The sequence below is a fragment of the Leuciscus leuciscus genome, assembly GCF_965113295.1.
Source record: "Leuciscus leuciscus genome assembly, chromosome: 11".
Classification (NCBI taxonomy): domain Eukaryota; kingdom Metazoa; phylum Chordata; class Actinopteri; order Cypriniformes; family Leuciscidae; genus Leuciscus; species Leuciscus leuciscus.
Genome location: NC_138735.1, coordinates 33,129,432 through 33,144,827, shown reverse-complemented (window position 1 = coordinate 33,144,827; position 15,396 = coordinate 33,129,432). Strand labels below are relative to the sequence as shown.

Here is a 15,396-nt window from a genome sequence, read left to right as displayed (position 1 = left end):
AAAATTATCTGTTGGGTATATTGAGCTAAAACTTCACATACACACTCTGGGGACATCAGACACTTATTTTACATCTTGTGAAAAGGGGCATAATACGGGACCTTTAACAAAACCACTTATTGAACATATTAACCTGAACCACATTAACCTCCATGACTCAAGCGACCACAAAAACAGAAGTTAAATATCAGTTTCTTTGGAAGTCCTTCTCTCTGAGGGCAGAGGGTGGGCATAGATAGTATAAAAGCACCACATACATTGTTCTCCATATCACTTGATACAACAAAGGTAAGTCAGTTTTTATAATCATTAACTTTTATAATAATTTTCATGTTTTAAACCCAACAAAACTGTTCTGCTTTCAGTACATTCTAGATTCTACATTTTTGTGTAAACCTACACACACTAAGGATGGCTGATAGCAAAAGCAAGTATTATCTTATTTCATCAAACAGATTTGAAAACAATACAAACCATCAATGTGATATTTTCAGTCTTACAATTTTACAATGTTTTTTTTTTTTTTCACCAGTGGCTTGATTTCAGTATTTGCATCTGTCACCTAGATATATATATATATATATATATATATATATATATATATATATATATATATATATATATATATATATATATATATATATATCATATACAGTGGGGCAAAAAAGTATTTAGTCAGCCACCAATTGTGCAAGTTCTCCCCCTTAAAAAGATGAGAAAGGCCTGTAATTTTCATCATAGTTACACTTCAACTATGAGAGACAAAATGAGAAAAAAATCCAGAAAATCACATTGTAGGATTTTTAATGAATTAATTGGTAAATTCCTCGGTAAAATAAGTATTTGGTCACCTACAAACAAGCAAGATTTTTGGCTCTCACAGACCTGTAACTACCTCTTTAAGAGGCTCCTCTGTCCTCCACTCGTTACCTGTATTAATGGCACATGTTTGAACTCGTTATCAGTATAAAAAAACACCTGTCCACAACCTCAAACAGTCACACTCCAAACACCACTATGGCCAAGACCAAAGAGCTGTCAAAGGACACCTGCACCAGGCTGGGAAGACTGAATCTGCAATAGGTAAGCAGCTTGGCTTGAAGAAATCAACTGTGGGAGCAATTATTAGAAAATGGAAGACATACAAGACCACTGATAATCTCCCTCGATCTGGAGCTCCACGCAAGATCTCACCCCGTGGGGTCAAAATGATCACAAGAACGGTGAGCAAAAATCCCAGAACCACCCGGGGGGACCTAGTGAATGACCTGCAGAGAGCTGGGACCAAAGTAACAAAGGCTACCATCAGTAACACACTACGCCGCCAGGGACTCAAATCCTGCAGTGCCAGACGTGTCCCCCTGCTTAACCCTCTGAGGTCGACAAACGCGCCGGCGCGTTTTGATGGATTTTTTTCACATAGCAGCAACATAAACTTAAAAAAATCCGTCATTTGTGGTCATATAAATAAAATAAATACATGATTATAAACTATAGAGGGTCTTCTTTTTTTGTGTACACACACATTAACATCAAAACCTTGTTTTTATTTTTAAATAAATAAAATAAACAGGGTGTGCTTTCAGCTCACTCTGTCTCCGCAAAAATCTTTCTGAAACAAGTCTGGAAAATGAACTGAAACTCAGCTAAAACTTATCACACAATTTTTGTTAAGGCTGCTTTACTTGATGGGCCATTGGAGGAGTGTCACACCCCTGGTCTGAATCTCTTTAATATTGATGGTCCATTACCCCTCCCATGCATATACCTCTTCTGACAAAAAAACTGTTTTACAACGTTTAAATCAATGTATTGTTTTATGAGAACGATAAGGCAGGATGATTTTCACATCATTTTGATGTCAGAACTCGAAGCGACAACATACATTAGTCAAAAGTATTGAGGACACATATTTAGTATGTTTTTGTGGTCTTATTTCAGCAACTTTCATTTTTATTTTTTCAAATAACCACGCATAAACATTATTCTCTTAAAAATACAAAGATTTACAAGCATGTTGATCAGATATTATGGTAGCCCTGTTTGTGCTATATAGAGTGAATTTACACCTTTTCCATTAATATGTTTATAAATAACTGAAAAAAGCACAAATGTCAGAGCATGTCAGAACACCTCCAGGCCCCAGAAAACCCCTCAGACACCAGAGAGTTAAGCCAGTACATGTCCAGGCCCATCTTAAGTTTGCTAGAGAGCATTTGGATGATCCAGAAGAGAATTGGGAGAATGTCATATGGTCAGAAGAAACCAAAATAGAAGTTTTTGGTAAAAACTTAACTCGTTGTTTTTGGAGGAGAAAGAACACCATACCTACTGTGAAGCATGTGTAACGAGTTATAAGTACAATTCAAGTTTAATGTATTGTTGTCTTTTCCACTAAAATCCTTATTTTATTACTGATTTATTTTAGTTTTTCTTTGAGCAATATATGTTGTTTCTGCTATTCACATTAGAGACTTTTATTTTGACATGTTTTTCTGTTGCTGCATTGGTGCCATTTTGAGTGTGCGCGCGCGCCTCTCTCTTTAGTTCGCATTGCACATGCTGGGGAGAGGTAAGCGTTTTGCAGAGCTCTTCGATTTGTGAGCAAATTAAGTTTGTAAAGTGTGTAAATCGATTTGATAATCCTTTGTAAACAGTACGGAGACTGTCTAGTATGTTCTGTTGTATGTTATATGTGTGTGTGGATCAATAATTTGAAGATATATCGTGTGAGCTTTGTAATCTGAATTAGCTAGGTTTTGAGTCATTAATCAGCTAAACTAGTGTTGTATCATTCAGGTGATGCAATAATGAGATGCTCACACGACGTTTATCAACTTTATTGCTGTAATCCACAGGTATTTCACTTTTATTGTGTTTTATTTTCTATATTGTGTTAATGTTGTGTAGTTAGCATAATTGTTGCATTGAGTTCGCATTGCACATGCTGGGGAGAGGTGATGCAATAATGAGATGCTCACACGACGTTTATCAACTTTATTGCTGTAATCCACAGATCCACAGTTGGTGAAAGCCCATGTTGGGTGTGACTGAATAAACATCGTCATTGTGATGAACCGCAGTAACAGTGTCCTGGTCCTTATTAAACACAACGCAGAGAAAAGAGTATCGTGACAGTGGTTGGCAGCAGACCGGTTACATTGGTGCCGTGACCCGGATCAGAAGATTTGCTTCAGGATCAACGTCAGTTGGGTCACCGAGGGACGCTGCATTGAGGTTCAGTTTTGTTGATAAAAGAACTGTGAGAATACAAATGGACATTTGAGATTTCTAATATTGATTTAATGCATTCTCTCATTTAAGTGATTTATTTTTCTCACATTTTCTGACATTTTTCATTTGTTTATTTTATTTGAAATTTGATTTTCAAGTGTAAACATGGCGTTCAGTTTAAAAGATGATGAAATTGACGCCTATGAGACAATGACTGGTTTAGGTCTTGGGAGGGGGAAGTTTTTTAGTGAAACTCCAATTGTGAGAGAGAGTAAGGTGAACAGAACCCCCCGTGTATTAAGCTCCACACGTGTGACTGATCATGATACTGTGCCCTTAGCTGTTCCAGACATAGCAGATCCAAATTGGCAAGGTTTGATAGCACACATAGCTCAACAAGTGGGGCAGACCATGTTAGCATCTCAAAAAGAGGCTAGTTACGGTGAAGGAGAGAACAAGAGTGCACAAACACCAGGGTTAGGTACCAGTAAGACATTCTCAGACATACCTTCACTTAACTTGACTGGAGTGAGGTTAGTAATGCAAAGTGAAGCAAAAGAGCCCCCAGTCTACCGTGGTGATGCATCAGACAAGTTTGGTGTGCGTGAGTGGGAGGAGCTGATGGACACATATCTGAGGAAGAGAGGAATACCATTAGCAGAGCAGCATCAAGAGATTTTAAGCAGATTGATGGGTAAAGCTAAAGATGTCGTCAAAGTCACTCTTCGCTGTAATTCAGCTTTAAACCCAGTTGAGAACCCGAAGGTTATCATTGACATCCTGAAACAACATTTTAGCGATGCTAATTATTCATGTATGCCTTTGGCTGATTTCTATGGAACTGTTCCATTAGTAGGAGAGGATCCTGTCGAGTACTGGGTGCAGTTGAACAAAGCAGTGGATCTTGCGGAGGAAGCTTTAAAGAGACTTGGGCGGCGAATGGAAGATCCATGTCAAGAAGCTGCAATGATGTTCGTGAAGTACTGCCCAGATTCCACTCTTGCTGCAGTTTTCCGTTTCAAAGCTCCAGAAAAATGGACTGCACAGGAAATCCAAGAACAGCTTGACAGGTACCACACAGAGTTAAAAGAGCAGATGTCAGCCAAGCCTAAGCGTCACCCTGCTACAAGGCATGTCACCGCTCACATTCAGACGCTCAATGAGGATGAAGTGGATGTTGGCTCTCCAACAGAGCCGGGTGAGTGCAGCAAAGTTAGTAATGCACACACTATACAGGATGACAACAATTGTATGAGAACTCTGATTAATCTCCTTGACCGTGCGTCAAAATGTTCAAATGCCATCTCGCCAGCCCCAAAGCAAGCTCTGTAGAGTATGCCAATCTCACGATCACTCTACTGTAACACATTGTCGACGAGAACGTCTGTGTTTTGCATGCTTCCAGCCTGGGCACAGTAAAAGGGACTGTACAAGTGACAGGTCCGGACCCGGCCCATCACCATTCTGGGGTCCATCAGGTTTAAACTAGATGGCTCACGTTCGGAAGGGGGATGCGTGAGCATAAGTGAAGAACCCCTAGAGAGTGTTGATCTTCACCAGTTTTATGAGAATGCACGTGCACAGGCTTCCACTGGGACCAAGGTGATCGCACAAAATGTCCAGGTAGTTGAGGCATTCGACGATTTGTTCTACGCACCAGTCAGTGTTAATAATGTGTTTTCGATTAAGGGGATGCTTGATACAGGCTCCATGGCCTGCACTTTTAGTGACAAAGTGGAAAAAAGGATGTTAAGTGAGAATGTATTGCCTTCACCCACACCACTTCAAGAGGAAGTCATCTTAGTAGGATGTGGTGGCAAGGTTACAAGACCAAAATGCATGTATGAGGTCCAGTTGAAAGTTTATGGAGAGAGCTGCCTAGTGCCTATTCTCGTTGTACCCGGCCAGCGGGATGATCTGATCATTGGTACAAATGTCATAAAATTCCTTGCGCATCGGATGAAAGGTAGCAATGATTTTTGGAGACTTGTTTCTAATCATAGAGTGGAGCCAATGGCAGGATGTGAGCAGTTCCTGGATGTAATGGCCAACACGTGTCGGTGGAAGGGTTCTGAGCTACCAGATAAGGTGGGAACAATCAAGCTACAGCAGTGTGTCACTCTTTTAGCAAGGCAGGAACATCTTGTCTGGGGAAAACTGCCAAAAAATGTCCCGATGTCACCCGGGAGCACAGTTGTAGTGGAACCTACAAATTCAAGGTCTGTGTCACGAGACATTATGGTCGGGCGGGTTGTCACGCCATTATGGGGTGATCGCTGGGTTCCCGTAAAAGTCACTAACTTCTCTGATAAGCCAGTCACCCTTAAGAGGAATCGCAAATTAGCAGACGTGTTCCCATGTGTTGCCATGGAAGATTTCGAACTTTTCCAAGGGCTGAGTCGAGCTGAAGTGTCTGCAGAGGAGAGTCAGTATTCCTCTAAATCATCAGAGGATTTCAAACAGAGATTGGAAAATGTTGGTCTCGTTGATCTTGACATTCATTCTGTTTCTGTCAGCCATGTGACAAAGGAGAAGTTAGTACAGTTACTGGAGAGATACAACGACGTGTTTTCTAAGCATGCATTGGACTGTGGAGAAGTAAAGGGTTTTGTTCATCGCATTCGGCTAATGGATGAGCGTCCATTCAGACTCCCTTATCGTAGAGTGCCGCCTGCACACTACCAAAAGTTGCGCCAGGTTTTGTCCCAGATGGAAGAACAAGGGATAATTAGGAAGTCTGTTAGTGAGTATGCTTCTCCGTTAGTCCTAGTGTGGAAGAAGGATGGCAGTCTGAGGCTATGCACAGACTTCAGATGGTTAAACGCAAGAACGATAAAGGATGCACACCCACTTCCACACCAATCTGACTGCTTAGCTGCTCTGGGCGGAAACACACTCTTCAGCACCATGGACCTGACATCAGGGTTTTATAACATCCCCATGGCTGAAGAGGACAAGAAATACACTGCGTTCACGACTCCTGTAGGGCTGCATGAGTATAATAGGATGCCGCAAGGGATATGCAACAGTCCAGCCTCTTTTATGCGGATGATGGTAAGCATCTTCGGAGATTTGAACTTCAGCAGCTTGTTATGTTATCTCGACGACCTGTTGGTGTTCGCTCCGAATGAGCAGGAAGCTTTAGAAAGACTGGAGATCGTGTTCAGTCGTCTGAGGCAGTACAATCTTAAGCTGAGCCCTAAGAAATGCCACCTACTGAGAACCTCTGTAAAATTCCTTGGTCACATCATAGACAGGGATGGAGTTTCAGTAGATCCTGCCAAAGTCGATGTTATCTCGAAACTGTCTAAGGCAGATCTTATGGAAGATGACAAATGTACTCCATCAGTGCAGAGGATCAAATCAGTTCTTGGGATGATCTTATATTACCAACATTTCATTCCTGGATGTTCTACTTTGGCAAGGCCGCTTTTTACCCTTACGGCTGGGCAGAGGAGGAAAAGAGGGATCAAGGGAGACATTAAAGTGGGAACTTACAGGAAGCTCAAGCCCACGGATTGGACTTCAGAATGTGATAGCGCATTATTTTGCCTCAAGGAGAGTCTGCTTCAAAGTGTGGTTTTAGCGCACTCTGACTTTACTCTGCCTCTGATCCTGGCGATTGATGCCTCACTGGACGGACTGGGAGCTGTATTATCCCAAGTGCCTGCGGGTGAAGAGCGAGCTCGTCCAATCGCGTTTGCAAGCAAGACTCTGAGCAAATCACAGAGGAACTATCCAGTTCATAAGCTCGAGTTTCTGGCACTCAAATGGAGCGTGTGCGAGAAGTTTAGCCATTGGTTGAAAGGTCAAACATTCACGGTATGGACAGACAACAATCCGCTCACGTACATCATGTCCAAGGCAAAACTCGCTGCATGTGAGCAACGTTGGGTGTCCAAACTGGCATCTTACACCTTTGAACTGAAGCATATAGCAGGGAAGAAAAACGTGGTGGCGGATGCTCTGAGTAGAGACCCTTTTGTCAAGACCGTGAGCAGCAGGCTAATGAAGGAGCGATATCATGATTTACTTGTGGAGGCTGAAGCGGTTGATGGAGATGGAGTTCGAGATGCGTTTCGTCAAGGAGCTCAGAACTTACAGATCTGTCTCCAGTCCTGTCTTGACTTACCTTCTGACAGTGCCACTATCAAAGCCTGTTTAAGTTTACATGATCAGTGGGAAGAGACTTCTCAAGCAAGAGCCGTGCAGCTAATTCAGTCTTACCAAGATTTAATACCAGCTGGTATTGACACCCTTCCTACGATTGCTGCGGATGAAATTCGTGAAATGCAAGAGGCTGATTCAGTCATTTCAAGAGTGACGTTCTTTGTGAACTTGAAGCGTCAACCATCGAGGCGAGAGAAGGCCAACATGAGTTCCAAAACTCTATCTCTTTTCAGGCAGTGGGACAAATTAAAGCTCAAGGATGGAATACTGTACAGAGTCACACAAGATCCACACAGTAAACAGAAGCGGTATCAGCTGGTCTTACCTTCTAGCCTCAAGGGGCAGGCTTTAAAGGGTGTACATGATCTTGCGGGTCATCAGGGGCAAGCAAGAACCATTCATCTAGCCCGCCAACGTTTCTTCTGGCCAGGAATGGGAAACGATGTGTGTGAATACATCAAGTGCTGTCAAAGATGCATCCTAGCCAAGGCTCCTGAACCATCTGCACGGGCCCCTCTCGAAAGTATTAAGACCTCTATGCCCATGGAGCTGGTATGCCTGGACTTCTGGTCTGCGGAGGATGGGAAGAAACGCTCCGTGGATGTGCTCGTTGTGACGGACCATTTCACGAAGTTGGCACATGCCTTCCCTTGTGCAAATCAGTGTGCGAAACAAGTTGCAAGGTGAAGACTCAAATTTCATCATTTACTGTTGTTTTTAGTATTATTATTACTTTTTATTAATAATCATAATCAGTAGTATTATGTGTCTCTTTTATATACTTTTTATATACATTCATAATCATTTGTACTCAATTTATGTTGTGAAGATGTGGGGAGAGAGACTTTGGGGGACTTTGAGTGTGTGCTGACTTTGTGTGCTGGAAAGACTGTAATGTACATGCAGGGGATATACATTCCAACATTAATGGAAACCATATGTTCTTTTGCTGAAAGCATGTGTTCCTATGGAGATTTAGTTTTTTTATGGTCACCGTATAAAAACCAAGCCTGTTGTCCGAAAGATCAGAGAAGATGGCTGAGAAGCTGAATCAAGACCTTAGATCAGTCCATTGTCTCTCCTATGTCTTATATGTCTTATAAATAAATAAGAGATCTCTTGGCAAAATCACTGGTGTCTGTTTCCATGAAATTAAACAACAGGGGAAAGCCAGATTTTTAAATCAACAGCTTGGCGTCACGAAAAGCAGGATAGCATCCAGGCATTGGTCTAAATCATTAAGGTAAGACTTTTTCCTTTATATAAAAAGTTCTAAGTCTGCCTGATGATTGGACAATGACTGTAACTGCTAAAAAGAACTGTGCTGTTTAAGGGACCTGTGGTTTTGCCAGAGAATATAAAACATAGTAAAATAATAAATAAAAATAATTCAATTTAATTTGGCTTATTTAAGTTCTCTGAAAAGTAAACCTCTAAAAGTATTTGATATGCTAGGATAGAGATAGATCTTTTTTAGAAAGAAGACTATCTAGTCAAAAATTTGGGAAATTAGCTGTAAGACGGTTAAGCTAGGAAATTTGATAGGATACTTGTTAGACATGAGCGGTTAAGTGTGGCGAGTTCCCAGAGAAAGGGGTAAAGATAGTCTCTAAAACATTAACACGCTGGAGTAATACAAGTATGAAAAGGCAGCGATACTGATGACAGGAGTGGTTAATAGTGGCGAGTTCCAGAGGGGTAAAAATAGTCTCTAAAGCATTAACACACTAGAGTCATACAAGTATGAAGGTGCCGATGTAACTAGGTAAGATCGCAGGCATTTCCAATTTTGACCGTAAAGCTTTTCAAATTTTTGAGGATACTGATCCGAGTAAGCTTAAAGAAAGAAAGAAAAAAAAAGGAAAAAGAAAACAAGAAATTAATCTGAGAGAATATCCACAAATATTAAAAAAAAAAAGAAAAAAAAACTGTTTCGAGTTAAGTGGAAACTAAACAAAATACGAGAAAACATTGAAGTTAACTTTTCTTTAAAATTTTCTTTTGTTCTGTGAAGTGAAGAGAGGAAAAGAGAGTGAGACAGCCCCTCCCTTTAGAATTTGCTCCATACCTTCACACACACATATACTGTAGTTGGAGAAGGGAGGGAGAGAGAGAGAAGAAGGGAAACCTCACACACACACACACACATACATACATGCACATATGCATACATACACATACATAGGCTTGCAGTTCTGAGCGCACACACATAATATACAGAGAGAGCGAGAGAGAAGCAGAGTACCATAGCCCCACCCTTACAGAAACACACTCACACTCACAGACACATAGCCCTGCTGTTTGAACACAGGCACAGAGTGACAAAACTTTGCAAGATGGCAGAAAGAGACTGTAACAGCAGATCAATTTCAACTTGGTACCTTGAAAGAAAGAGCAAGAAACAAGCTAAGCTTTTGAAAAAAGGACTTGACATAAATGCAAATATCGATGCACAGTTACACTGGTTCGAGTCTCAAAAAGACAAGATAAAATCACAAGCATTTCCAATATTAGCAGCGCATTGGATTGTGAAGCAAGGAGGAATTTGTTGTGATATAAATGGCGGTCCAGTTCCACTTGTTGAAGTAATGAAGCCTCAAATTGAAGCATTTAACAAGTTGAACAAAATCATGTCCATTAAATGTTCAGATGGAGAAAATAAAACCAATGATGATTTGTTTGATCCAGATTGGACAAACATAATAACTGAAGCTGAAAGGAAATATTCACAACCACCAGCGAAATCCGCTGCCACAGTAACGCCTCGTCCTTACAAACCAATCTATCCAACTTTGCCTGAACAATATACAAGTTCATCTAAACCTTTGACACAGACTCAAGCTTTGAGATCAAATGGAGGTCCAGTTGACAAAATGTACATTGCATCTGCACAAGCAGCTCCAGTAATAACAAGATCTAAATCAGCCCAGCCGAACAGAGACATGTTACGATGTACACCAGCTCGTAATTATGGATCTGACTGGGGTGATGAGACAAGAGATGACGACATGATCACAGTTGACAAGATCGGTCCTCAATTTTCTTCACCTGTTGTTAAAAGGGAAGACTTACAATCTGAAATGATGACAGAAGAGAGACCATTCACACCAGGAGAACGTCAAGCCATTCTCACAGCCTTGCCTCCTCTGAAGAGACAAGATCCAAACACAGAGTTTTGGCGAGAATTAGACTCTCTGGTTGAAGCACATCAAATGACATTAAAAGACATACACACCATTGTGAAAGCTAAAATCCCAAGAGACAGATGGGAACGCTTGCCAGCTTCGATAACAACAGCCCAATGGATAAATTTGTGGGTTGATGACCAGGGGCGACCCCTGGGTCTTTGGCAAGCATTAGATGTGTTTCGAAAAGAAATCCAAGAAATCTTGGGAAGCGGAAAAATTCCATTCACATTAGTGACATTGATTAAGCAAAAGGATGATGAATCTCCAGATGAATATGCTCTGCGTAAGTGGAATGCTTACGAGAGATGGGCTCACTGTGCTAAAAAACAACCGGACAGAGATGATGTACAGTTCACTGACACACTTGTGGATGGACTTAGTACAAAATACCAACAAGCTTTATCACTTGGAGTTAATCCAGGCGAGACATTTGATCAAATTATGCAATGGGCTGGCCGCTTAGAGATGGCTATGAGATCAAACAAGGAAGAAGGAAACAAGCCAAATCGAAGAGGAGTGGCAACAGCTCAGTACAACATGGACACAAAGAAGAGGATGATTTTCTGCACCAACTGTGGAAAGCGTGGCCACTCAATAAAAGATTGTTGGGCTAAAGGAGGTGGAGCAGAAGGTCAAGGTCCATCATTTAAACAAGTCAGTGCGAAAAAAAATGATGAAACCCCTCAAGGGAAATTGTTTACTGAAGCTCAAGTCCGTCAGCTCATAGAGGGAATTATGCGTCCGCAATAGGAATCAGCGGCCCCCTGTATTAGTAAGAAAAGAGACAATCGCCTTTTCGTTAATGCATTAATAGGGGGCCACCCATGTGACGTGTTGCTCGACACAGGAGCGGCGATTTCAATAACAGATCTGAACCTACCTACAACAGATGAAACTATGGAAGTTGAAGGAGTTGGAGGAGGTATCACTAAATTTCGCAAAAGTATACAAGTTCCTTTGCAAATACATGAAGATGAAGTCTTATGGACATCCTTCTGGGTGGGTCCAAATTCACAAGGAAGCCTTATTGGCATGGACATTCTTCCATTGTTGAACATGATCATATTCACTGACAGTCGTCAAATCGCTACAACAGCTGGGATAATACCACACGAAGATCGCACATGTAATCTAACGTCTGTTGGTACAGCAAAACCAATTATCAGAGATTGGGGAAAAGACGGTGTGTGGGGACTTCTGTGCAGTTTATATCCAGATGTTTGGGCTAAACACAAATTGGATTGTGGTAAAGCCAACATTGACCCTGTTGTTATTGAGGGACCGATACATGCCCCTCATAAACAATACCCTATCCGACCTGAAGCAAGACAAGCTGTGGAAGAGATAGTGGCAGACTTGGAAGCTGAAGGAATCATCAGACAAACTTCATCAACCACTAATAGTCCTGTATGGCCTGTCAAGAAATCGGATAACTCATGGAGATTAACCATCGATTATACAAGACTTAACAGTGTAACACCAAAACCGCATCCTATTGTGGCCAATCCAGCCACCATTCTGAATGATATTCCAGGAAATGCAAGAATTTTTACGGTACTAGATGTACTGTCGGCTTTCTGGTCTATACCTATTGACGAAAAATCTCAAGAGAAATTGGCCTTCACAGTGGGGGCAAAACAGTTTGCCTGGAACCGACTCCCACAAGGGCTAAATTTATCTCCTGTGGTATTCCATAGAACTTTGGATCAGTTCTTAACAGAGCGAAAAGCTGAAATTGAGAGTTCAGGAAGTGTTTGCCTCCAATACGTGGATGACTTGTTGATTGCAAGTCCAGACGAAAAGAGTCATATATTTGCTCTAAATGTTGTCCTACAAGCCCTCAAGAAAGGAGGATTCAAAGTCAACCCCGACAAAGCACAGTTGGCCAAAACCAAGGTTATCTACTTGGGCCAAGAAATATCTGTCGAGGGAAGGAGAATGACAACAGAGCGTGTAGAGGCACTACGGCAACTCCCAAAACCTCTAACAGTTACAGGAATACGGAAGGTGATGGGACTTTTCAATTACTGTCGCCAGTATATACCAGATTTTGCCAGCATCACTAGTCCTCTCATCGACTTGTACAAGGGAGGAAAGCCTGGAGTGGAGCAGATAACCTGGACACCAGAAGCTGAGGAAGCATTTACATCTATGAAAGAGAAACTGACATCAGCCCCAGCCTTGGGACTTCCCGATGGACGATTGCCATTCCATTTGTGGACCAGGGTGGGAAATGAGACCTACTCAGCAGTACTGTGTCAAAAACCAGGTGATCGATACAGACCAGTTGGATACTTTTCCACAAAGATTCCTGTCACAATGATTGGTCAACCACGATGTATACAAGCTCTCGATGGTGCCACATGGGCAGTGGGTGCTGTGGAAAATTTGATAGGAGCACAAACCATCATACTTCACACTCCACACAGTATAGTGACGTTGTTGAACAACACAAACATCAAGACCATAACTGACGCAAGAAGAGCAAAATGGGAAGCAACTTTGTTGAACAAGGATTTGAGAGTGGAAATAATCAGAGACACATCCCTTAACCCTGCAACAATGATGCTAGAACCACATGAGGGAACACCACATGAGTGTGAAAAACAAGTAGAAGAGGAAAGCCATGGTCCTGTTAATCCAATCCCTCTTGAGAATCCAGATAAGGAGTTATGGGTTGATGGATCCAGTCATTACGTTGATGGAAAACGACATACTGGATGGGCTGTAGTGGAAGCTGATGGAACTGTTGTGAAGAAAGGAGCTCTTCCAGGGCAATTTTCAGCACAAGTAGCTGAGCTCACGGCACTTACGGAAGCTTTTGAACTATCAGAAGGAGATCGAGTCAACATCTACACAGATAGTCGTTATGCTTTTGGCGTGGTCCATGACTATCTTGCCCTGTGGAAAAGGCGTGGACTTATCACTAGCAGTGGGAGCGAAATACAACACGCTTCCATAATTCGTCGCTTGATTGCAGCATGCCACTTACCAAGAGAAGCAGCCGTGATCAAAGTAAAATCACATCAATCTGACAAGTCCAAAGAAAGTCAAGGAAACGCGGCAGCAGATGCAGCAGCTAGAGAAGCAGCTTTACTACCTCTTACTCCGGTTACCATGGTACAGGAAAACAGCAAAGATAATCCTGAGCACCATCTCCTGTCATATCAAACAGAGACAGATGAAGAGAAAGAACAATGGATAAAAGCGGGAGCGAAAGAGGATGATCAAGGTATCTGGAGAATTCCAACCGGACAAGTGGTGATGCCTATCGGAACAAGAAGAGAACTAATGCAGCTGTATCATGGAAAAGTGCATGCTGGAGCAAACGCAATGAAAGCTCAAATCAGCGAGACGTGGTGGTGGCCACGAATGATGAGAGACATTGATGACTACTGTAGGAGATGCTTAATTTGCATGAAAGCAAATGTGGGAAAATCTGTAAAGGTGCGAATGTCACATGCACCCAGACCAACAGGTCCATGGACACACCTCCAAATCGATTTCACAGGACCTTTATCACCCAGTGGAGGGTACCAATACATCCTAGTAATCATGGACAGATTTACTAGGTGGGTGGAAGCATTCCCTACGAGAACTTGCACTGCTGAAGCGGCAGCACGAGTAATGGTGGAAGAAGTTTTTCCTCGCTGGGGTCTTCCATATGAAATTGATTCTGACAATGGAACTCACTTCACTGGAAAATTGATGAAGGAAGCAATGAAATTGATGGGGATCAAACAGAAGTTTCACATTCCGTACAGGCCGGAAAGCTCAGGCATGGTAGAACGAATGAACAGATCGTTGAAAACCGCTCTTACCAAAGCCATTCTGCAAACTGGCCAAGGTTGGCATAAGTTATTACCGGCTATTCTGTGGAACTTGAGAGCAACTCCAAACAGAGTAACAGGACTAACTCCTTTTGAACTGATGACTGGAAGAGCAATGGTCCTACCTCCTGATGCTCCGCCACCTGCGGGAACAGGAGGAGATTCTACTTTGTTCCAAGAGAAGTTACGACGCTATCTAACAATGCTGGACAAAGCTACCAAAGACAATAATAAGAAAGTGCGAGAAGCTCAACAGCAATGGGATGAAAAACATACCACTACTGATATTCCACACATTCCTGAGTTAGGCAGTTTCGTTATGGTCAAACGCATTGCTAGGAAAGGTTTAGAGCCTAGATGGGAGGGACCATATGAGATACTTTTAACAACTGATACAAGTGTTTGCCTTAAAGGAAAGGGTGTAGGAACAGACAGATGGTATCATTGGTCACAAGTTAAACCTTGCTTAGTGAATGAACAAAATGATAATGATGGCTTGTGGCCTGATATTGAACACTGTTCATCCATTAGCTTTAAAGATTGGGAATAAAGAAGTGATGTTTAATTATTTCTCTGCTTCCATTTCAGGGATCAAGTCCATTGACATTGATTAGAGATGGTTGTAAGTTATTCTCAATACGAGACATATTGATAGAACCAAGAATGGGAATTCTGTGTAAAAAAAAAAGAGATTTTACACACTCTACACTACATACAAAACACAACCTCACAAACAATGAACACTCGCTTACTGATTTTCTACCCCAAGGGATAGGATCCTTTAACATCAACGTTTATTTTAGTTGTTGTTTTGGCCAGGAACTTGAGGAGTTAAGTAATTAACGAGTCAAGGCACTGGCAGAAGACTTATTAGTTTTTCTTTTCTTAGATGATTGGGGTTCATTTTTAAATGCTTACACATAGATGTTAAATTAACACATAGTACGGGGACAAGACATGGGGGTTCTTTGTTG

General features: G+C 41.8%; 1 protein-coding gene across 1 annotated transcript in view; it reads left to right on the top strand.

Moving 5' to 3' along the window:
- The first annotated feature begins 386 nt into the window (after positions 1–386).
- LOC309509815 (uncharacterized protein) overlaps positions 387–15,396 on the top strand; it is a 75,868-nt gene continuing 60,858 nt past the window's right edge. Inside the window, exon 1 of the mRNA XM_082184774.1 lies at positions 387–427. Coding sequence (XP_082040900.1) covers positions 412–427 — 16 coding nt within the window. The 5' untranslated portion in view covers positions 387–411. The remainder of the gene's footprint in view (positions 428–15,396) is intronic.